Source organism: Myotis myotis, unplaced genomic scaffold, assembly GCF_014108235.1.
Source record: "Myotis myotis isolate mMyoMyo1 unplaced genomic scaffold, mMyoMyo1.p scaffold_m19_p_2, whole genome shotgun sequence".
Classification (NCBI taxonomy): Eukaryota; Metazoa; Chordata; class Mammalia; order Chiroptera; family Vespertilionidae; genus Myotis; species Myotis myotis.
Window position 1 is genome coordinate 202,889,064 of NW_023416324.1, and position 23,702 is coordinate 202,912,765.

General features: G+C 37.4%; 1 protein-coding gene across 1 annotated transcript in view; it reads left to right on the top strand.

The window, feature by feature from the left end:
- Positions 1-23,702, top strand: part of NCAM2 (neural cell adhesion molecule 2) — a 427,198-nt gene that overhangs the window by 220,815 nt on the left and 182,681 nt on the right. The window contains exon 2 of the mRNA XM_036352515.1: positions 20,982-21,056. Coding sequence (XP_036208408.1) covers positions 20,982-21,056 — 75 coding nt within the window. The remainder of the gene's footprint in view (positions 1-20,981; positions 21,057-23,702) is intronic.

Genomic DNA, 23,702 nt, shown 5'->3' on the forward strand with positions numbered 1-23,702 from the left:
CAGGATAAAATGACATTGTATTCAACACAACTGAATATATTTTATGGTTATAAGAGTCATGGATTAATATTGCGTGGTTTTCCACCAAGGTCGCCATGCCTGTTTGTGGTCTGGCATTTGAATGATTTTCAGAACCAGTGCCCTGTGGCGCTCCTTTGTGCTGGTTGATAATGTGCAGTAATAGGTTCAGATAGACTAATTTGCACCTAAGTGATAGCTAATGCATCTCCCTCCCAGGTAGTATTTAACTTGATTAAAATGGACAGGTCAACATAAGGCAATTCAAGTGGGAATTTCAAGCACCACTGAAAGCTAATTGGGCAAGACAGAGCTTATAAGGAAGAAATTCCATATACTTGGAGTTGCCAAAATTGTAAATGGGAGCTAGGAAAAATTATATTTAAATCAAATTTGATTCGAGCATTTTGGTCCTGCTCAGTGCACGCTGCCAAGGGGGCTGATTACTCTACTGAGAAGGTTTACTTCCATTGCTCATTAGCAAATAGAAAAAAAAAAATCAGTTAATTTCTCATGTAATACGATCACACGTTCCACGTGTTTCAAAACTTTTATTTAGTCAAAAGAGTGATCTTAAAAGTATATAAAATCACAGTTTTCTTTCTAAATTTTTTTTCCTAAGAAAGAAATAAATAAGCAAATGTATTGCCAAGACATGCAGCACCTGGGTCAGCAATGCTAACGTTAATACAGACCCTGGTAGGCAACTGAGTTAGTGAATAGAGGAAAGGTTGGTATCTCCACAAACCTGAGTGTGAATAACTCCTCAGTAGACATTCACATTCATTTTGAAAACAGTATTGCAGATCAAATAAAGCATTCTTATTGATCATGCAATAACCACAGAATACCAGTCTGTAACCTGATAGAAAACTTCAACTCTCACTTAGTTTGCAAATATGTAATTAAGCATAATAAATGTCATCTAGTGTAATTGGAAGGATTATCTCAGAAGATGTATAAGGAACTATTTAATAAATTCTCTTTCTGGCCTGATTATGTTTTATTCATAAAACAATTTTGATCACAGAGTTTTCTCCCACAGCTCTCCTAATTTTATGTGATTATAATTGCTCATTGTTTATGAGATACTGTGTCCTCCACTAGTGCCCCATTAAATTGAACTAAGGGCTTGACTGTTTTTAACACCTGACTCATCTATTTTCTCTCATGAGGAAGGAATTAAATGCAGTATGATTTTTTTTTCTTTTTGATTATGTCATTTTAAGAAAAAGGTAAGTGCTCTATCTCCCTCTCTCTTTAACATGCATTAGTTAGAATTATTCTTAACAGATAACTTTGTTTACCACTGAATCTTACTACCTTTGTTTTATAAACTACCCAAATATCTTCTGTAAATAAAAAATAAGGATTGTGGAAGATACCAGGACAAAGAGATTTACACAGGAATTCTTTCAAAAATGAAATAGAAATAAAACCAAAGAAGAGTGACATAAAAAGAATTGCTTGATGGTTGCAGCAATCATTCTATTTTATATGAAGCAGTTAAACAAATACAAATATTCCCATATCAATACACTCTTATTGTATTCTTAAACATTTCAGAAATTGGATATACTAGTTGCCAAAATCAATTAAAATGAAAATGAATTCATCTTCTGTCAGACTTTCTAAACTTTCCTCTTCCTTTCTGCTCTCCCGGCTCCTCCTCTTCTCACTTTCTTCCTTTCCTATTTCTTCAGGGACCTCATTGTCCGACCAGTCAGGCAAGTCCAAGACTTCCGTGTAAACTTTTCATGTATAATGATGCTTAACGTGTAATCATGGCATGAGACACATTGCCGCAATCTGGTCCCAGTTGTCAAATCTCCCAGTACCAAAAACCACTGGGAAAATGACATTCCCCCTTTCTTGTGTTCTTGTATTCTTTCCATCTTTTAAGGGATAGCTTTTTTTTTCTTTTCAATTTGGATTGCTGAACAACTGGATCATTTGACTCCTTGCTTCTTCTAAAGTCCTTCCACAACACTCTGTTAATATTAACGATGCCCTCTTTTTACTTCTATTGCACTTTGCTTATGCCCTTTTCTCAAACATTCTTTCTTGGATATCAGTATGGATGGGTATGTCTCATGTCCCCTACTAATTAGATTAGTCATCTAGTCATTTAAAAAAATTATTTTTGCTACCAAAGAGAATTTCAGAAACACTGTGTACTAAAGAATCAGTTCCTGGCATGGCTTTATAAAAGTTCCTAAACAACTGTGAATATTTCTTTTTCTTATATGACCTTCACTTATTAATGATGAGGTGGATGAAGTGATGCTATTTGTTAATTTGAACTGAAGCTGGTTCATTTTTGTAATCTGACATTACCTAGAATGACTCTTCCTTCACATGCTAAGTCTTCAATAAATACTGTTAACTCCCTAAGATCAAGCAATCTTTAGAAAACTTTGTGTTTCTGTACTAGAAAAATCAAAATGCCTATACTTTGAATTTATAGATATAAGGGAACCAGCTTAGACACTGGATTTCTAGGCCCAGAGGCAATGGGCTGGATTTCTGAGACAGGGTTACTAGTAATCCAAGATCTTTGAAGGATGCCCATGTCCAAGGATCAATATGGAGAGTATAATGACTAGTCAGTCCAAAAGCATTGATCAGAAGCAAGAACTAAAACCAGGGTTCAACTTCAGGAGTCTGAAAACCAAGTCAGTTCAAACGCTCACTTTATTTATTGTTTGTCCTATTGATTTATTTTTTCTTGATTATGTGTCAAACATACTGCATTAAGCTTGGTACATTATTATTCATTTTAATTCTTGAGAGACTCCGTGACATAAGTGCTATTCATCTGCCACCCTGCAGATGAAGAATCTGAAACTGTAACAGATTGATGAAGCTAACTGACATTGCCCAGCTAGGTATTCAGTGGCAAAGCCAGGATATCTCACTCAAGTCTGCTTTCTGAACTTGAGCTCCTAATCACTTACAACCTTTCCTCAGAAACTGGGGCCAACTGCCTGTAGTCAAAGCTGTTATTGTGATTTGAATTTGAATTTACCAGCTGGGTCATGTTTGTCAATGATCAGAAAATGGCATGTTGATCAATTGGCATAACCCCTTGCTCAGATCACCCCCTTTCCGAGTACTTTTTGGAAAGAGGTTGTGACCATAACTAGACATCTAGACCATAACCTGCTTCCCATGCAAATCCTGGTTGACCCTATTCTACTAGGCGATATGCTTTACCTCTTCAGTTGTCCAGCCTAGATTTGGAGTCAAGAGCTGTAATAAAGCAGGATACTTAGAAGGATATGTATCCATGAAGTGTGGGAGGCGGGGGTGTTACAATGAGAGGACCACTTTGGTGATTATACAAGACTCAGGGTGGCAGGTCCTCATTTGTGTCAAGGTTGGCTTATATAAATATATGTTGTGAAAAGAGACATATGTTGTATCTCATGTGTGTACTCTCAGTCTATCCCTTTTATATAGTTGGCACATATTATAGTCAGAGTTTTCAAGATTTTTTTTTACATCAAAATGAATTTGGTTCCTAGTGAAATCTTGGGTAGAATAAACTCCAAGCTATCACAATGATATTAAAACATGGTTAGGACAGCTAAAGTGTTGGTATTCTATAGTCACTAGAAGTTGGGATCATGATATCTCTATACCTTTGGGGACTAGTGTTAGCCTTAGCACTGGTATCAGATGTATTCCTTTACTGCAACATCCTATTGCTTAGCAGTAGCTTCTACAGTTCCCTCTGAGGTATGCCCTATTTACTGGAGAGACTACAGAGGGCTGGCTGCTTGTGCTACACTTCTTTAAAGACTTTCCCTTCCAAGATCTAAGGCTGGCTTTTGGTCAAGCACTGCCTCATCATGCTATACTCCCTCTAAGCTATCGCTACTTACTTCTGCATCTCTGACACTACAGCCAGGAGGGAGGGAGTGATCAACTACTAGCATTATGCAGCATCTTTCAACTGACAGTGTTTTATGTGTGAGAATGCCTTTGGGGATTTCACTAAAAACACTCCATTAAAGTATTTTGAAGAATGCTCTGTTTTCATCTCTCTTTTTTCATAGAACTAGACACTTTTTATTATATAATATTTTTATTTTTCATGTGTATCTGTCTCCTACCTGCTAGAAGTAAACTTCACAAGGCCAGGGGTTTATATCTGTTTTCATCACAGAGGTAACCTGACAAGCGTAAGAGTGTTAGGATTTCTGACTCTTTTAGTAATTGCCTTTCCCCCAGAATATAGCTTCATTGTGAAGCTTGCCCTCAAACATAGTCTCTGGTTGTGACTGACACTATAGTTAAAGAAGCAGCAAGATACCACTTCCTTAACACAGGTACAGAGACCCTCCTACATCCATGCTTGGAGCCAAATTTCTAATAAGGTAGGGTAGAATGGGATAGAGCATGCTTAGTTCGTATGGAATTTTATAACAAATAGTCTGAGTGGATTAAACAACAAATGTTTATTTTTCCCAGTTTTAGAGGCTGAAAGTCTGAGATCAGGGTACCTGCATGGTTGGGTCTGGTGAAAAAACACCCTTTTACATGTGGCAAGAATGCCTACTTTCAGTTATATGTTTTATAAGGTGGAAAGAGAGCTGGAAAACTCTTAGGGTTCCCTATTATAGGCTGTTCATTCCATCTTGAGGGCTCCACTTTCATGACTTAATTATCTCTCAAAGGCCCTACTACAATCACATTGGGGAGGGGAGTCAGGATATCAACATCTGAATGTTGGGAAAACATACATATCCAGTCGTTACAGGGTATACCAGAATAGGGGAGGGGATTCAGGACATCAACATCTGAATATTGGGGAAACACACATATCCAGTCGTTACAGGGATACCAGAATAGGAACAGACATAATAGTTTCAATAACTAGGATATCATAGCTGTTAATGGGGACCAGACTAGTCTCTTTTCTTACATATATAAGTCAATTATTTTACCTGTAAAGTTGGGTTATGAACTGTTTATATCCTGAAAATACAGTGAAATCTTGGAAACCTTTGATTGTTGTACAGTTTCCCTCACTTGGATAATGGGGTAGAGTGCCCCCCGGCCCCACCCCTACTTGTTTGTGATGTAAAGTTCCATCTATATAATTACATGTATTTCTTAAGGAGTGCTTGGATCCAAATTAAAAGACCATAAACTCACACAAGTCCAATCTAAACAATCTAAACAATTTGCAGTATAATTCAAGTATATCATAGTTCCTCATTCAAGAGATTCAAGTATTAACCTGTTAATGAACTTGCAGAAGAGGTTATTTCTTTGTGTTGGAAACATCTTCAATCACCATCTAGAGGGGATTCCGCATGCCCTGGAAGTGCAGCTTTATGAGACATCACAGAAGGGATGGTGACCTTGAGTGGTGTGTACTCAGCACACTGGAAAAGGACGGGAGTCCTCTGTTCTTTTCTAAGAGCACAGGGGCATCTTTGATGAAGTCATTGTGTGTTCCCGCCTTTGACTTCTCTGAATTGGACCTGCAACCATTCATCTTTTTAATCAAGCTGCTAAAGTAGAGTAGAACCCTGCAGTGAATTAAAATGTTCAGTCCTATGAGCCCTTATTATAGGCTTTCTGTGTGTAGGAGCAGCACTGTACTCTTCTAGGCTTTCAGATAAACAAGGCATGAAATAAAAAAGAAACCACTTGTCTGGGATTGCCATTAAACTGTGAACTCTTTGACTTGTAAAATTAAGTGATGGATTGAGTTGGAATACAACCAAATTTCTCTGGAGGTTAGGCACAGATGCTGATCACTGGAGTAATTACAGAGTTGACAGCCAAACAGTCTCTTCCATCAGTTAAGTGGAAAGTGAAGTAAACTATTGACATGATTTTATCTCCCATTCTAGATGGGAAATGGAAGCTTCAGGAAGCTTTGAAGCCAAATAAAATGGACCATGGAATTTTTGTGGCTATAATTAGAATAAGTTGCTTGCCATCTGAGACTGTCAGAGCCCCCCCCCCAAAAAAAAAAAACACCAAACAATGTCTTCTAAATTTTTACCTCATCAAATGGCACAAAAATAAATCAAAAAGTCCTGAAACCAGAGATGTAAGAGAAAGAACATGCAACTGCTGATTTTTATGAGCCAACTATACTCACATATGTTTGTTCCAGCGGGAAAATCCACCACTTACGTACACTTCCAGTTACTGGGATGAAACTCATCCCTTTGTTCTTGGTTTGGCTGTATTTGGGGAGCTCCACCCAGCTCCCTGATCACTTGGACTGGTTTATAAAGGGGATAGTTGATAAAGTTTAAAGCACAAATGCAGGATAGATTCACACAAGTTTATATTGAAAAGCAACTTGGGCAGATAAAGTTGAACATTATGAGTTGGAGAATGTTCATTGTTTGTTCTTAATGTTCTAAGTTAAAGTGTATGTATTTGATATGTACCAGTAGTAGTCTTTCTGTAATAGCACCTTCCCAAGATGGTATCTGTATAGCTGCTCATGTGTGTGTGTAGGTTTTGGGGGGACCCTTAGATACATGCTCATCCTCTGGTACTTGGTTTAGCTGAAGTTTTAGGATTCTGTAGAGTTCTTGCTCCCTTGAACTGATGTCTTCAGAGAAATTGCTGGTGTATATGCTCTTTGTACCTAAGACTTCATCAAGGACAAGGGACTCTCTCATGCTGCTTCAGGTCCAACTCAGTTGCTGTTGGTGATGACTTCGAGTTACCTTATATTTTCTGTCCTCCTGACTAGTTTGTGACTTACCTCCCTCCAGGGAATCCATTTCCCAACAAACCTAATGACCAAAACTATTTTCTGTTACATTGGATATGTGTGAATTTGGGGACATTGCACCTCCCAGAACCACACAGAAGTTAAAAAAACACAACACTATAATACCAATACTTGTTCTCTTTGGTTATAACTTATTACATTGATTTATTTCTTTGCTGCCTCTGGTTGATGCATAATCACCATCTATAGAGTTGCTTCATGCTATACACACACACACACACACATTCACACACACACACACACACATTCACACACATACACACTCAACTTTGTGAGGCCCAATTTCTTTGATTTCAGTTTTTATTTCAACCCATGAAACACCCATCTGTTATTATAGCCCAAGCTTTTAGCTGGGCCATAGAAAAATGAGTCCAGACAACTCCATAATTTTCACCTCTCTGTTGACTCACTCAGTTCTGTGGGAAGAGGGTAGGTTATTTACTCTCTTCCTCTCTGGAACTGATTTCCCCCAACCTAACTCTTCCCCAATTCTGAAGAGGTAGCCAATCTGCTCCTTCACTAAAAATTTTCAACAAAATAGCACCAAGTGTTTTGGAGATCCAAAGTTAGTCCAGGCTGGGGATCAGTAGTCTAAGCACAGGTCCACCTCTGCATTATCCTGGGAACTTCAGAACCTGACAAGCCTTCTGGACCTCTTTCCTCGCCTGTATCCTGAGACTGGTTGATTAGAGATCCTATAGACACTTCCAGGCTAAGAAAATCTAAGATTTTGAGATGCCTTAAATCCTTGCACTGGAAAAAACATCTACACTAATAAAAGAGAAACATGGTAATTGGCGTACAACCGCTACCCTTTTCATTGGCTAATCAGCGAGATATGCAAATTAACTGTCAGCCAAGATGGCGGCCGGCAGCCAGGCAGCTTGAAACTAACATGAGGCTTGCTTGCTTCAGTGACGGAGGAAACCAACGTTCCCCGCCTGCGGCTGCAGGTCTCTGAGCCTGCAGTTCCAAACATTGTAACAAATACTGCCGGACTTCAGCCAGCAGATTCGCAACAGTGTAAGCAAAGGCCAGAAACCTACTTTCAGGAGCGGAGGCCTAAGAGCTGGAGCCAAGCCTCAAGCTAAAGCCGGCCCAGAATAAAATAAAGAAAAAAAGGAAAAAAGGAGCGTTTGGGAGTTCAGTCACCCCAGCCTGAAAACAGCCCTCAGCCCCTCACCCAGACTGGCCAGGCACCCCAGTGGGGACCCCCACCCTGAAGGGTGTGTGACCAGCTGCAAACAGTCATCATCCCCTCACCCAGGCTGGCCAGGCACCCCAGTGGGGACCCCCACCCTGATCCAGGACACCTTCAGGGCAAACGAGCTGGCACCCACCCTGCACCAGGCCTCTATTCTATATAGTAAAAGGGTAATATGCCTCCCATCACCGGGATCAGCATGATAGGGGGCAGCGCCCAAACCCCCTGATCGGACCTGCTCTGTGTGTGACAGGTTGCGGCACCCCAACCCCCCACCCGCCCCCCCGGGCCCTGCTCTGTGTGTGACAGGGTAGAGTCATAACCTCCCCATCGGCTCTGCCCTGAGTGTGAGAGTGGCGGCGCCCCAACCCCCTGATTGGCCCTGCTCTGTGGGTGATAGAGGGCGGTGCCCCAAGCCCCCTTCCCCCCCACAGGCCCTGCTCTGTGTGTGATGGGGTAGAGCCATAACCTCCCCATCAACCCTGCCCTGAGTGTGACAGTGGCAGCGCCCCAATCCCCTGATTGGCCCTGCTCTGTGGGTGATAGAGGGCGGCGCCCCAACCCACTGATCCGCCCTGCTCTGTGTGTGACAGGGGACAGTTCCCCAACTCCCCTATCAGACCTACTCTGTGAGTGACAGGGGGGAGCTCCTCAACCCCCTGATGGGCCCTGCTCTGTGCGTGACAGGGGGCAGTGCCCCAACCCCTGGATTGGCCCTGCTCTGTGTGTGACAAGGGGTCGCGCCGCAACCTCCCCATCGACCCTGCCTTGAGTGTGACGGGGTGGTGCCCCAACCCCCCAATCGGCCCTGCTCTGAGCCCGACCAGGGGCTGCATTTAGGGTTTGGGCTTGCCCTCTGCCACCCAGGAGCAGGCCTAAGCCAGCAGGTCGTTATCTCCCGAGGGGTCCCAGACTGCGAGAGGGCACAGGCCGGGTTGAGGGACCCCCGCTTCCCCCCAAGTGCACAAATTTTTGTGCACCGGGCCTCTAGTCCTATATAATAAAGAGCTAATATGCTAATTAGACCGAACAGCAGAACGACCAACCGGACAACCATCTGGATGACCTTCCAGACGAAGCCAGGGCTGCGAGGGCTGAGCCCCTTGCACAAATTTCGTGCATCCAGCCTCTAGTTTTCTCTATATTTAGCTATCCAAAGTAATTTGCTAGTTTTAATTTCTTTGGATTTTTCTCCATATTTCTACTAATATGAATGCATTGAAATAAACCCTCTATAAAATATGCCTTTTTAAATAGTTAATCTTAGATTTAAACATAAATGTCCCTGGTTATAATATAAATATCCTAAAATTGATTTAGAGGCCTAAGAAATAGAACTTTTGTTGACTTCTTAAACATATAAACTGTTTATTTCATGGAAGTGGAAATTTTTTTAGCTTGATGAAATATTTTTCTGTTCATAACAGCAAACTTTGCATATGTGCTCAAGCAAATCTTCTCAATGATTCCATTCATACGTGGTTATTGAGTGAGCCAATCAATTCATGAGCAAACAATTGCATATATCTTTAAATTATAAATGTTAATTTTATTCTAGTAATAATTGTTACCATATTGTCCTGAAAACCTTAAAAACATCATGACACATGCCTTGTAATGTACTTTCAAAATTGCTTATTTAAGAGGAGTACACATCTAAAAATATTTTGGACTCTAGCATAAAGTACTTTGTTATAATACTTTCATGATTTTCCCTGAGAAAATATAATTAATATACTTTTACATTAAGCATGACATCTTTCATTGGTCCCTCATTTTAGTGCTTCTAATTAAAACATGTTTGTTCCTAAAACTGAGGGAAATATGTTTCTTGTACTTTTTGCATTATTTTATAGTCATATTTGCAATATTTTGAGGGGTTTTACATTTTCTAACAATGTATATCAAGGTATACTTGTAAGCATCATAAAAGCTGAATAGCTAATACTATGATACCACTCAGCAAAGGAAGAAAAGTGAGACAGTCCAGCTGAGCTGGTTTGTGACAAGTGTTTGATTTCTGATTTGTCAGACATAAATAAGATTTAGGCAAACCTTAATGAGGAGGCAAATCCACACACTTGGGGTAGACAAAACCCTTAAGCACCAAGAGACTTAGGAATCAGGCCCATTGCAGACACTTTCCCCAAATTCATTTATTGCTGCATATTATTTACAGTGATTCAAGTTTTACAGGATGTTCTATGCTGGTTTCATCAAGGCAGCTAATAACTTAACATGTCTAAGTGGTGCCCGTTGAAATAAACTTGAACTGGATGTAGAACTTGGACTTAGCTGTTCCTTCATGAGATTGTAGTTTTAATTAAATGTCATACTTAACGTAAGTGATGAGTGAGCTGTTCCTGGTCTTGTAATAGACTCGAGGCCTAATTACAGCCTAAGCACGGATAGCTTCACTCATTATTCAGACGACATTCCCCAGTCCAACTGGCCTAGCGGGATATTTTCAACTTTTGTTGTTGTTGTTGTTAATCCTCACTCAAGTATATTTTTCCACTGATTCTTAGAGAGAGAGAAACATCAATGTGAGAGAGACACATCGATTGGTTGCCTCTCGCAGGTGCCCTGCCACCGAGGTAGGAGGTATGTGCCCTTGACCAAAATCCAACCTGGGACCCTTCAGTCCCCAGGCCGATGCTCTATCCACTGAGCCAAACAGGCCAGGGTTTAACTTTTATTTACATTAATGATATATAAATAATGACTGACTTTCAAACTAATGTATAAGAAAGGTGGTTCCCTTGTTTCCTGTATTATAAATGTTAAAGTCTAATATGTAATTATTTTACTTTGATTAATAAGCTCTTTTGATGAGTATGTATGCAATAAAATGTATTTAAATTATGTTTGGGGTTGCAACTTTTATATCCCCTTCTTAAGCTTACTGCATGTTATTCAATTCAAATAATATATTTTAGGAAAAACATCATTTGTCTTTTTTTAAAACAAAAATATGTTTCAATCAGCATAAACTTCACGTCACGAATATTTCCTCTTCAGTGTGATGTATGATTCACTTTATTTTCTTGGTAGGTTTTTAAATGTTTGACATGGGGGGGGTGTTCTCTATACATGTTTGATTAATTCTGCTTAGTGCTGTGGTTCAATAACAGGTGAGAGTGTGACAATTATACATACGATGCCTCACCATTGTGGCCTTCCCACACTCATCGTTCCTTGACATTTCCTAACTGGGGCTCTCTCAATCACATTTAGTTTTTTCTTTCTTTTTAAACTTGATTTGCTCTTGCTTTCATTCACATTGCCTAGTTTGAACATGACTTATTTTTTTGAGTACTGCTCATTTGGATGGCATTTTTGTACATATTATGTTCCCATGTGAAAGGCATGTTTGAATTAGAGCACACACACAATTACTGAACAATCATATGGTAACAGTTACTCAAAGTCACTTAATCCGTCACTAATTCTACATGCAAATTTTTGTATGTTTAGCAAGATGTATGTTCTCAAAAAATAGAATAGACTACAGAGAATAAAAATAGATTTAAAATTATTTTTCTTGGATTCAACCACCAGAATAATCATGGAGCGATATAAATAAGAAAGATTTCATTCGGTTTTATTTTAGTTTACAATAGTATAACTCTGTTTATGCACTGGTATTTCAGCAGGGACTCTTCTCCAGACCCTGTGCTAGGTGGATAGAGTAAGATGAAGAAGGTATGCTTATTTTTTCAAACAGTGTATAGTTTAGTGGAGAAACAAGCATGTGAACAAAATTGAGCATATGTGAATTGCTACTGACAAGTAGTACAGAAATTCAAAACAAACTTCCTTGGTTTTAGATTAATTTTAAATAAAATAGTACTACATGAACTTGAATAAGAGAATATAATGTTTTTTAAGAAAATGTGCAAATTAATTTTTTGCTTATTAAAATAATGGAATTCTTAATATACTTTAATACAATGTATTGAGTGTTTATGAGAAAGAACTACAAGATTTTAGAAGATATTGAAAGATACGATTTACTGCCTGCAGGATTCAAGTAAGTGCATAACAGAATGTTATAGGCATGTCCTTAAGTGAGAAGAGGAGAAAAGCAACATTGAATAAGGAAAACAATGCAAAAATAAATAGAAAACTATGAAAGTGGGGCCTATTTGCAGTTTTGTGATTTACTATTGTGTGTGTTATTTTGACTTGGTTTTGCTTACATACCTGGAAAGTGCCAGGGAAAAAATGTTGAGAAAAGGCAGGTCATAGCCAGATTGTGAAGGACTTTCCATACTAAGTGTGAATGAGTTTGGATTTTATCTACACACAATGGGAAGTGCATTCATATTACAGAATAGTAATTACTTTGGATTGTCACAGTCCACCCCATACTGATCACATTTTAAAGTACACATGGGTAAGCTGGGGATCTTGTTAAATTATAGATTGTGATTCAATCAGTATGAAATGGGACCTGAGATTCTATATGAACAAGAAGCTCCTAATTCAGGTCAATGTTATTGAACTGAGGACCACTTTGTAAGCAGAAATAGTTGGCACATTGAAGCTACATGAAGTAGAAAATGCTAGGCCTTACATCAGATATATTAAATCAAAATTTCCACGGATGGGTCCAAAACAAAATATACACATACAACAGAAATGCGCGCGAGCACACACACACACACACACACACACACACACACACACACACACACACCCTCAGATGTTTCTGATGAGCCCTAAACCCAAGAACTAACCTTGTACAGGTTTGCAGACCACTCACTACACCAGGCTAGCAGTGGTGAGAATGAGACAGAGCCAGTGAGCATATACAACAGAAGCAGGTTTGAGAGACATTAAAGGGAAAGTGCATTGGATCTTGAGTTTTATATTTGAGAGAGGAGAGGTTAGAGAAACATAGATATTTCTATTTTTTATGACAAGATTTAATAATTAATAATAGTATAACTTAAGACAGAGAATAAAGAATGGGGTAAGATAGAAAGAGCATGTTCTTGAGCTTTGCTATGTTGACTTTAAGAAATATGAAAGTTTTTGGTGAGATATAATAGATATTAGCAAATATGTTTCCTAGTCCTCAAAAATGATGAGAGCGAAGATGATACACTCACATCTACACACATTTGATCTATAATTAATATATAGAAGAGGGGATGGTAGTCAGATGGAAGCTGAGTTTTGAGTGTTTGCAAGGGGTCAGATCACACTGTACATTTTTTGTATATACATACAGGCATTAGGTCATAGATGCTGAGCACAGATGGCTGGGTTCCAATCTGGCTTCACCACATGTTGGATGAGTGGCCTTTACCATGACGTGACACTATCATTTTCCTCGACTTCCTCATCTGTAAAATAGGAATGATAGTAGAGTCTACTTAATAGGCTTGTGTAAGCATTGAAGGAGTTATTTTAGGCACACTGCTTAAAACAGTGCCCAGCAAATAATAAATACCTTATATGTTTATACAGCAGAAGAAGGTATATAGCATTCCAAGATAAGAAAAGAAAGAGCTTACTAAGAAACACAGATATTTAAGGCATATGTGGAAGAAGAGATGAAACCAAAAATACTAAAATACAAAAATACCAAAAATACTAAAATACTAGTCAGAAAAAGTATCAGAGAATGCTTATGTAGAGGTCAAGGAATGGGGCAGTTAAAGAACAAAGTAGTCAGCAGTGCCTCATCCTTCATTACATTTTTAAAGAAAGAAAGCTGAAAATTATTCCTGGGTTTGAAAATTAGAAGGTTGTGGTCGACCGTTGGGAAAACAACATATATAAATTGAATGAAGAGGACAGAAGTAAATTGTAATAGAATAAATAATAGCTAGGGAACTGGAGAGTTCTGTCTTTCCTCTTCCTTTCTTTTAGAAAATAATTTAAGACAAGTAAGGAACTACCATAGTAATTTGAGAGATGAGAAGGGAAAGAATGATTTTTTCTTTTTCTTTTTTGGTTATTTTGTTTTATTTTTTGTTTCATGTATTATCGTTTCATTTTTAGAATGAATGTGATAAGCCAGTGTCTATAGCTTGTCAAGAAGGGGCCAATAGGAAGAGAAGCATCTGAAAAGCAAATGAGACTTTTATTTTCTTAACTTGAAATGAGAAGATTGAAAAGCTTAGTGCAAATATAAAAAACAGAGGTTGAGGGGCATTACACTAAAAAGTTTAATTTGGTCTTCTTGGCAAGCTTAGATGAAACAAGTAGTTAAGAAGTAATTTTGGTAAAATGGTCACAGCCACCAGATTTTCTGATTTTAAATGATAGTGTATCTCAACCCTAAATGCTCCAAAGTTCTGAATTTTCTTGACTATTGTAGTGACTTCCAAAACCTATGAACTAACATAGGCTGTTATGATACATTGACATAAAAGTTTAATAATAATAAAACGAATAATATCATAATTATTTACATAATTCCTTCAATGAAGTTACAATTTTAAAATATATTTTCAATGAAAAAGAAAGTGTTTTCTCATTCATTTGGTATAATCAATAATCAATAATCTATAAGGATCTTCTATCAGTAAGACTCTTTAAGAGTTTCTATAATTACTAGGTAAGTACAGTAGTCCTCTGAATCCCTTGATGTGGAGGCCAAAGGGGGGAAAAATGCTTACTTTAAAAATCTTACAAGTCACTGCACCACGATGAATCAATACCTTAAGTTGTCTCTGCATGGCTGTTGGAATTTTAAGCGGATACAGTTCTGCTTTGTGTCAGACGTGTGGTAGACTGATTAAGTTGTCAGTTTTTAAATCGCTGCGAGTGATAAACTGGCCCTTTTAAATGCCACTGTTAAATGTTGTATCAAGCTGCAAAGGGCTCCTGGTCTCCAGATGGAACTTTAAAATGCCAGTGGCTTCATTACATTTACATTCTTGTAAATTAAGAATGTCCCTTTTGCATATCTGCTATTTGGTCTGCGCGCTTACTTAAATTATAAATAGTAATTTAAGCTTTGTTGTGATAGCCGTTATCTTTGTTAAAATGTTGCCTGTATTCTATTTTGGAAATAATTTTCACTTATGAAATACATTACAGCTTCATCTTTTCCCATCTAATGAGCTCTTCTCCTGAAATTCCTTTTTATGTTTGTGACCCTTGTTTCACTGAAGTAGACAATCTTAACTTTTTTTCCTTTTTACTTTTTCACTAAAGTTCTAATTGATCACAAAGCTGACTCCTACTTTGTTTTTATTATATATACTAGAGGCCTGGTGCAAGAAATTTGTGGACTGGGGAGGGGGGGGGGATAGTGTCCCTCAGCCAAGCTTGCACCCTCTCCAATCTGGGACCCCTCAGGGGATGTCCGCCTGCCAGGATTGGGCCTAAACCGGCAGTTGGACATCCCTCTCACAATCCAGGACTGCTGGCTCCCAACCGCTTACTTTCCTGCCTGCCTGATTGCCCCTAACCACTCCCCTGCCAGCCTGATCGACTCCTAACTATGCCCCTGCTGGCCCGATTGCCCCCAAATTCCCTCCCCTGCTGGCCATCTTGTGGTGGCCATCTTGTGACCACATGGAGGTGGCCATCTTTGACCACATAGGGTGGCCATCTTGTGTGAGGGTGTGATGGTCAATTTGCATATTGCCTCTTTATTATATAGGATTTCTACCTTTCCATGTGCTCTGCCATCAGCCATTCTAGGTGCTCATTATTGTGTATCCTAGTGTTTGGCCCCTACAATTTGTCAGCCATACTATATTCTGACTTATCTTTACTAAATGTCAATTTTGTCATCTTTATTTCTATTTTTAAATAATTAATGGACCAAAGTTTAAGTCCTAACTTTTTACCATGGCTTTTGAGATCCTCCAACATCTATTTAAAACTATCCGATGATACTATATTACATAAGATATTATACCTGAGGTCCACCTCATCTATATTGATCTGTGTGTTATTCCCTGACTTTATTGATCATTTCTTTGTTCCACTTGACCTGGGATGATCCCCCCTCTTCTGATTTTTTATTGCACTATCCCACCTTTTTTATAAAAAAAGTTTTATTGCCCCCTATATAGCCTTCTTGATCATAAACCTCATGATTGCAATAATTGGTACATATCATCTCATTTTATCATATATATATATATATATATATATATATATATATATATATATATATATATTTGGTATTGTTATTGTCTTTCACATAAACTGTAAATTCCTTAATGTCAGGAACTATGGCTTATCATTATTGTATACCATAACATTTAAAGAGTGATTTGCAAAATGCATACAATCAAAAAATTCTGATAAAAATTTACTGAATTCTACTTTTAAGATTGATATTGCATGCATTTCTTTGAAAACAGTTCACAGAGGACATATATTTATCATGGCTCCATTTTTCAGTGTGTATATTTCAAACATTTTCTTACCTTGAATAATAATCTCTTGTGAAGATTCTGCATTCTGACTATCTAACCCCAACTTGAATACAAAAACATAATGTATTGATTAATTTATAAGGCATGCCATCATTTAATCAATAATACCCTTCATATGAAATTAATCCATATAATATTATACCCTTCATAGTTTTCTTCAAAGTCATTATATCTATTCCAAAGACACAAGGAGAGTAAAACTTCAAAAGCAGATTTTTCAGCATTAGTGAATGCCACACATATTATAACTTCAAACCCCAATCCTAAATAGAATTTTGAAAAAAATATGCTTAATGTCATTTTTTTCCTAAATGAAATAAAGTCCCAATATCAATATCCACTTTCATTTCTTTGTGTCTATATTGAAACATCAGAAATAACAGGAAGATTAACTGAACAGATATCAAATAAATTATTGCTGTCCTGTTTTGTCTGAACACAGCTTTTGGCCTTAGGAAGTATTTTCTTTGCTTTTGACAATTGAGTCCAAGATGAATCTGTTGGAGGCAGCCATGGGTCAAAAATGATCACAAGAAATCCTGGATTTTAAGTAACTAGAGCAATGTTTGAGGTGTGGCCTTAACTTTAATTATCCAGGTTTTTCCCAATATTCACATGTAATGTGTCTGGGGAGATCAGGTAGAGCAATTCCAGCCTTTAGCAAATGTATTGAACTAGAGAAGTGTGTGTGTTCTTTAAATAATTTCAATGCCTAACATAGAGCAATGTTATCAAAACTTCCATGAAAAATATGGCCCTGATTTATGTGTGAATTGATAGATTGTACTGAATGATAAAATAACCAAATATTTTAATATAAAAGACCTAATTAACTTTAAGCTCAATTTTATTTTGTTATAATTAATATGTTATTTATTACACCCATTGGCAAATCGGTGCCTATATCTTTTAAGTTACGTCTTTCCTGTAAACTCTTCCTTAGAAAAGCAATACAAATATACTCCAAAGTCAAATATGGGAATTATGTACACAATAATTGGTAGATATTTCTCAAACTTTCTGATACCCTTACATTCAATTTAAGGCAGTGAAGTAAATATGAAATTTTTTTAAAAATATATTTTATTGATTTTTTACAAAGAGGAAGGGAGAGGGATAGAGAGCTAGAAACATCGATGAGAGAGAAACATCGATCAGCTGCCTCCTGCACATCTCCTACTGGGGATGTGCCCGCAACCCAGGTACATGCCCTTGACCGGAATCGAACCTGGGACCTTTCAGTCTGCAGGCCGACGCTCTATCCACTGAGCCAAACTGGTTTAGGCAAATTTTATATTGTTAATACCATCAATGTTCTGTACCTCGTGTGCAATAAGCTCTGGGTGTCAGCCCATTATCCTCATGTATTCATATATTTATATCAGTTTAGGAGAAACAGAAGGGATGTTGATGAGCCTTTACCTCTGGGAGTTTACATTTAAATAAGGTAGAGAACTGAGTATAATTATCAACAACATATTTCATTTGTTTAGTGAAAATGACTCTTAATTTTTAAAATTTTTTTATTGATTTAAGAGAGGAAGGGATATATATACACATCAGTGATGAGAGAATTGTTGATCAGCCACCTCCTGCAAGCCCCCCACCAGGGATTAAGCGCACAAACAGGCATGTGCCCTGACTGGGAATTGAACTCAGGACCCTTCAGCCTGCAGGCTGAAGCTCTTATCCACTGAGCCAAACCAGCTAGGACTGAAAATGCCTCTTGAGCAAAGATATCTATCTGTTGATGCCATTGATGGAGCTCTTAAAGCATGTTTTGCAAAGTTATTGATATTTTAGTTTTGTTTTGCATCTAGAAAATAGCCAGCCACATGGTGATGTGAGAAAGGGTGATGAAGGCAGAGGAAATAGTTGGAGCAAATGCACAGTGATGGGAAAGTGGGAGTCAGTGGAGAAGGAGTGGGGATAATTCATCTTTGTATATACTGCAGATACACTGGGAAGGGACAATTGCAAATAAACTTGGAAAGGTGAGGTTTTTTTTTCCATTAAAATGTGTACAATAATTATTTAATTGGCCCAAAGAAATCCTCTTTGAATACTTTTGTGGTGGCAAGTGAAATTAAACAGTTTAAGAAAGGCATTCATGCAGTAGCCTGAGAAATACTACTTCCATGAGAAGAGAGAGGAAGAGAAAAAGAAATCTAGAACTGGAGATGTTACTATCACAGATTATATATCTCACATTAATTAAAGAGTACATGTATTAGGGGAAGAGTGTTGGAAATAAACAAAAATGCATGCCCGTGTTATTTCAGAGGTTATATCTTCAAGGTTTGAAAATTCATTAATGGTGACTAAAAATGGAATGTGAGCAGTTTGTTTGTTTTTTATGGAAGGGTAATGGGTTCAGTTTGCACACAGAAAGTTTGAAATTAAAATATTCTATCTAATTGAATACTAGTTGAGGCTTGAAGATTGGAGTATTAGCTTTTTGGGAAAGTTCAAACTGAAGATCCAAGGAGAAAAGGTAATCGTTGCCATTAATGATGCCTTAAGAAAGAAAGTAAAGGGAGGGGAAAATGAGAAAGAGGAAAATAATCACAATTTCCTTCTTCTTTCAACTATATTCATTTTTTTTCTTCCTTCCCTTCTATTGGTAGGTATGTCCAAAACTTCCCCAAATTATAAAACCCCTGACCATGTGCCCAGAATTGTGTGTTTCAGAAACACCACCCCCTCTTTAGGTTCAAGCTTCTTATAAGGGAATTCTCAAATTTCTTAACTTCGGTAGTTTGCCTCTGTTGACCCCATTACCCATAAATTAAGCGTACCTAGGGAATGAGTGACTTCTACAAAGGAAAAGTCAATCTTCTGTGAATTCTCATTGGAATTAACATTGTTTAAATATAGTTATGTTACCTAATTAATCTAATTTCATTTTTTGAAATTTCATGTTCCTCACTTCTCCTATTGGTTGTTTCAGCTGACTCACTTCATAGTACCTTCGTGTACTGTCTACTTGATAATGTCAGAATGTGTGTTTAGGTTAAAAAGAGCTTTATTTCTAAAAATCTTGGGCAGTCTGGGCTGATGATGTAGATCTTCTGAAGGAGAATTATGTTTGCTTCTGTCACTTACCTATGAACCTTACATATGAACTCATGAATTAATACACTCTACTTATATGTGATGCTGCTTTTTAGTTTAATTTCTTACATTGGGATTTCCCCAAGATCACCTGTTTATAGCTAAATCCCAAACATGGGATATGTTGAAAAAGTGGCTAATCTATTTAAGGAGAAACATTTTTCCTCTACACAGGTCAGAATTGTGGGTTCCAAAAACACAGCCCATCTCTTTAGGTTCTCATAAGGGAAATCTCAAATTTCTTAACTTTTGGAATTTGCTAACGACAACTTCCCTTGCCATCAACCTTTTGCCAGTGGGCTGATTTATTCTTATCCTTCTTATAATATGGATTAACTTTATTCTGGTCCAGTGTTACCTGGGGTTCTGTAGCACCCCCTTTTCTAGATAAGCTTTGATTGAATATCTGTGTAATATATGCATCTTTGATTGCTTTGATCTATAACTTCTTAACTTCTGTTTTTCTTTGTGTTTTGTTTTGTTTTTTCTGTTTTGGTTTTTTTTTTTCTTTTTTTGTTTTTGTTGTTGTTTTTTATCAACAGCTCCATTACTTTACCATGCATTTCTGAAAACAAGGGATGGTCAAACAGGGTTTTAGGGAGTAGTCACACTCTCCTGCCCATCATCTTATTAGAAACTAGAGGCCCATTGCATGACATTCATGCATGGGTAGGGTCCCTAGTGGCTGTAGGCTGCCAGCCAGGGCCTCCCTTCAGTCTTCTCCGCCTCCTGGTGGTCAGTGCATGTCACAGTGAACAATTAAAGTCCTGGTCGGTCAAACTCCCGAGGGGACACTTTGCATATTAGGCTTTTATATATATAGATATACATCTTTCAATTTGGATTAAAACAATTTCTAGATTCTTCATCTATTTTATGGCAAAATTTGGAAAAAAAATATTGAACATCTTATCTATTTATTGCCATTATCCTTATTTATCTTGTCAAAATAAATCTTCACTCACCTTTGACCATGCAATGCTTCCTCTCTTCCCCATGTATCTCTTCTTTCATTGAAATATTTTAGTAGGTACTCAAAATTTAGTTAATTTATATTTTTATTGTTGTAATAACAGTGTAGGGTATACTTTTTATAACAAGGTTTCAAATTTGGGGCAAAATATTTCTCTAGCTATTGTCTAATCAGGTAGCGCATATAAACCTAGCATGTAAATATGGAACAGCTGTCTGAGTGTGAATTTGCCCATTAATTGACAAACAAATTTCAAAATATTAGCTTGAATGAGTTCTTATTTGGTTTGGTTGTAGAAGTGCATAATAAAATGTAACATTTTGTTGTTAGATCATATTTTACAAAACTTTCATTTCTCTTTATGGGTAATAAAAATTGAGGTAAATAATTGCTGTTTAAATAATGTGGTTATAGATCGTGTAGTAAAATCTTAGAATTCATGTTTAAAACCATAATTAATTGTTACTCAAATATTTTTTTCAGCTCTTCTTCAAGTGACAATTTCACTTAGCAAAGTAGAGCTTAGTGTGGGTGAATCAAAATTCTTCACATGTACAGGTATGTATTACAAATATTTTCAGATAATTTGTTTTATGCTGTAATTAAGTAATGGAATATATTGGCAAAATTTAAGTTGTGGCAAAACAATTCTCTAAAAATAAAGTCTTATCATTGATTTTATAATAATTGGAAAAGTATCAATTATTATATTTTTCATATTTAACAGAATGAATTTTATTTCTGTTAACTTTATTAATGTTGGATGTCAAAGTAGATCATTTATTTGGAAAATAATTTATAATCAAATATAATGCATACATATTGATTTAAATAAATTAAAATATTATACCTGTGTAGATAGTAATGTTAGGGTGAATGTAAATATTATAACTTTATAAATATACAAATATTTATAAATATACAATGAATAAGTTAAATAAGGTACACTGCATTACAGTTACACCTGCTGAAAATTTTAGGACAAAGCAAATCAAATTTATCCTTATGAAAAGTGATTTTAAAAAATAGTTATTTAATCAGGAAAAAATTGCAACATTTTTGTGACTAATCAAAAGTATCAGATATCATAATGCTTCTGGGAAATTATATGGACCTCATTCAGTTTAATTGCACACATGCAGAATATCCAGAAGAGAGTTAAATATTTAAACATCAAATGTTAATTCAGCACACTGTGGAACTCATGAATTATTACATTCTACTTATTTTTAGTGTCATCATATTCATTTTATTCATAAAAACCTTATCCTCAGTTTCTTTTTTATAAAAGAAAACTTTGGTTTTAGTTTTAAAAAAGATTCACTTAGTGCGTAAATGGCTTTCTAGAGTATTTTCATATTTTTTCTATTTCTGTTTCTACTTAAGCAATTCACAACAGGATTTAAATAGGATTTTCTGATATAAAATGCATTATAAAGTTATCTTGAGAATGGCATGGCTTATTATTATAAACATTATTAAAAATATATACAGTTACAATAACATATGTATCAATCATATCCATAGTATATAAGCTATATAATCTACACTAATAAAAGACAAACATGCAAATTGACCGTATCTTTGCTATGCCTTAAGCCACGCCCACCAGCCAATCAGAGCGACTATATACAAATTAACCCAACCAAGATGGCGGCCGGCAGCCAAGGAGCTGGAGCAAGCAGAAGGCTTGGTTGCCCCAATGATAGAGGAAGCCAAGCTTCCCGCTTGCCATGGCAGGCTCTGAGCTCCACTCAAAGCAACAAAGTGTCAATTACAGAAGGTAAATAAACCCCAGATACCTGCTTTCAGCCGGCCGTGGCCATGGAGCTGGAGTGAGCAGGAGGCTTCCCTCCCGCCCTCCCTGGCTGGCTCTGAGCTCCTCTCATGGCTACAGAGTTTCAATTATAGAAGGTAAATAAATCCCAGAATAACAAAACAAAAAAAAGAAAGAAAGAATGGAGAGGCTGGGAGTTTCTATCGCTGGGGGGCTTGGCCAGCCTGAAAACAGCCCACAGCCCCTCACTCAGACTGGCCAGGCACCCCAGTGGGAACCCCCAACCCTAAAGAGGGTGTGGCCAGCTGCAAACAGCCATCAGCCCCTCACCCAGGCTGGCCAGGCACCCCTGCAGGACCCCCACCCTCATCCAGGACACCCTTCAGGGCAAACTAGCCGGCCCCCACCCATGCACCAGGCCTCTATCCTATTTAATTAAAGGGTAATATACAAACTGACCCTAACAGCAGAACGACTGGGAATGACTGGTCACTATGACACACACTGACCACCAGGGGGCAGATGCTCAATGCAGGAGCTGCCCCCTGGTGGTCAGTGCACTCCCACAGGGGGAGCTCTGCTCAGCCACAAGCCAGGCTGATGGCTGCCAGTACGGCGGTGGTGGTGGGAGCCTCTCCTGCCTCTTCAGCAGTTCTAAGGATGTCCGACTGCAGCTTAGGCCTGCTCCCTGCTGGCAAGTGGACATCCCCCGAGGGCTGCCGGGCTGCCAGTGGGATGTCTGACTGCCAGCTTGGGCCTGATCCTCCAGGGATCGGGCTTAAGCCAGCAGGTGGACATCCTCCGAGGGGTCCCAGACTGCAAGAAGGCATAGGCCGGGCTGAGGGACCCACCTGAGTGCACAAATTTTTGTGTACTGGGCCTCTAGTATACTGTAACTACATATACTATATATTTTAAATTATATTATATTAATCATATCTATTAAAAACTAATAGAAGCCATGAGTTTTTATACATTTGCCTTCATAAAGTTTAGAATTGATAGGTGTGTTGATACATATTTTTGTATATTGACAAATGAAAAGCAATGGTTAAACGATTTAACATCATTTATTATGTCAGCACATCATTGGCATAAGCATATAGGTCATTGTTTCTAAATGTCATCATATTTTATATACACAAATGTACAATTGTATCCAATAATCTCAGAAAAATTAAATAACTTAAAATTAATTTTTAGAAATTAAAATAAATAGTATTTTATTCAATTTACATATTATAATAATATACTAGTAAATTATGTAATGTAGTTGCCTCTGTATCTGCCACATAAAGTCAAATTAAGATAAAATTTAAAAGTATGAATTAACATAATTCAATGGTACTGAGTTTTGCTCTAAATAATAAGGTAAAATAACTAAACATTTTTTTATATAAAGATGTATAACCAAGAATTATACTGTT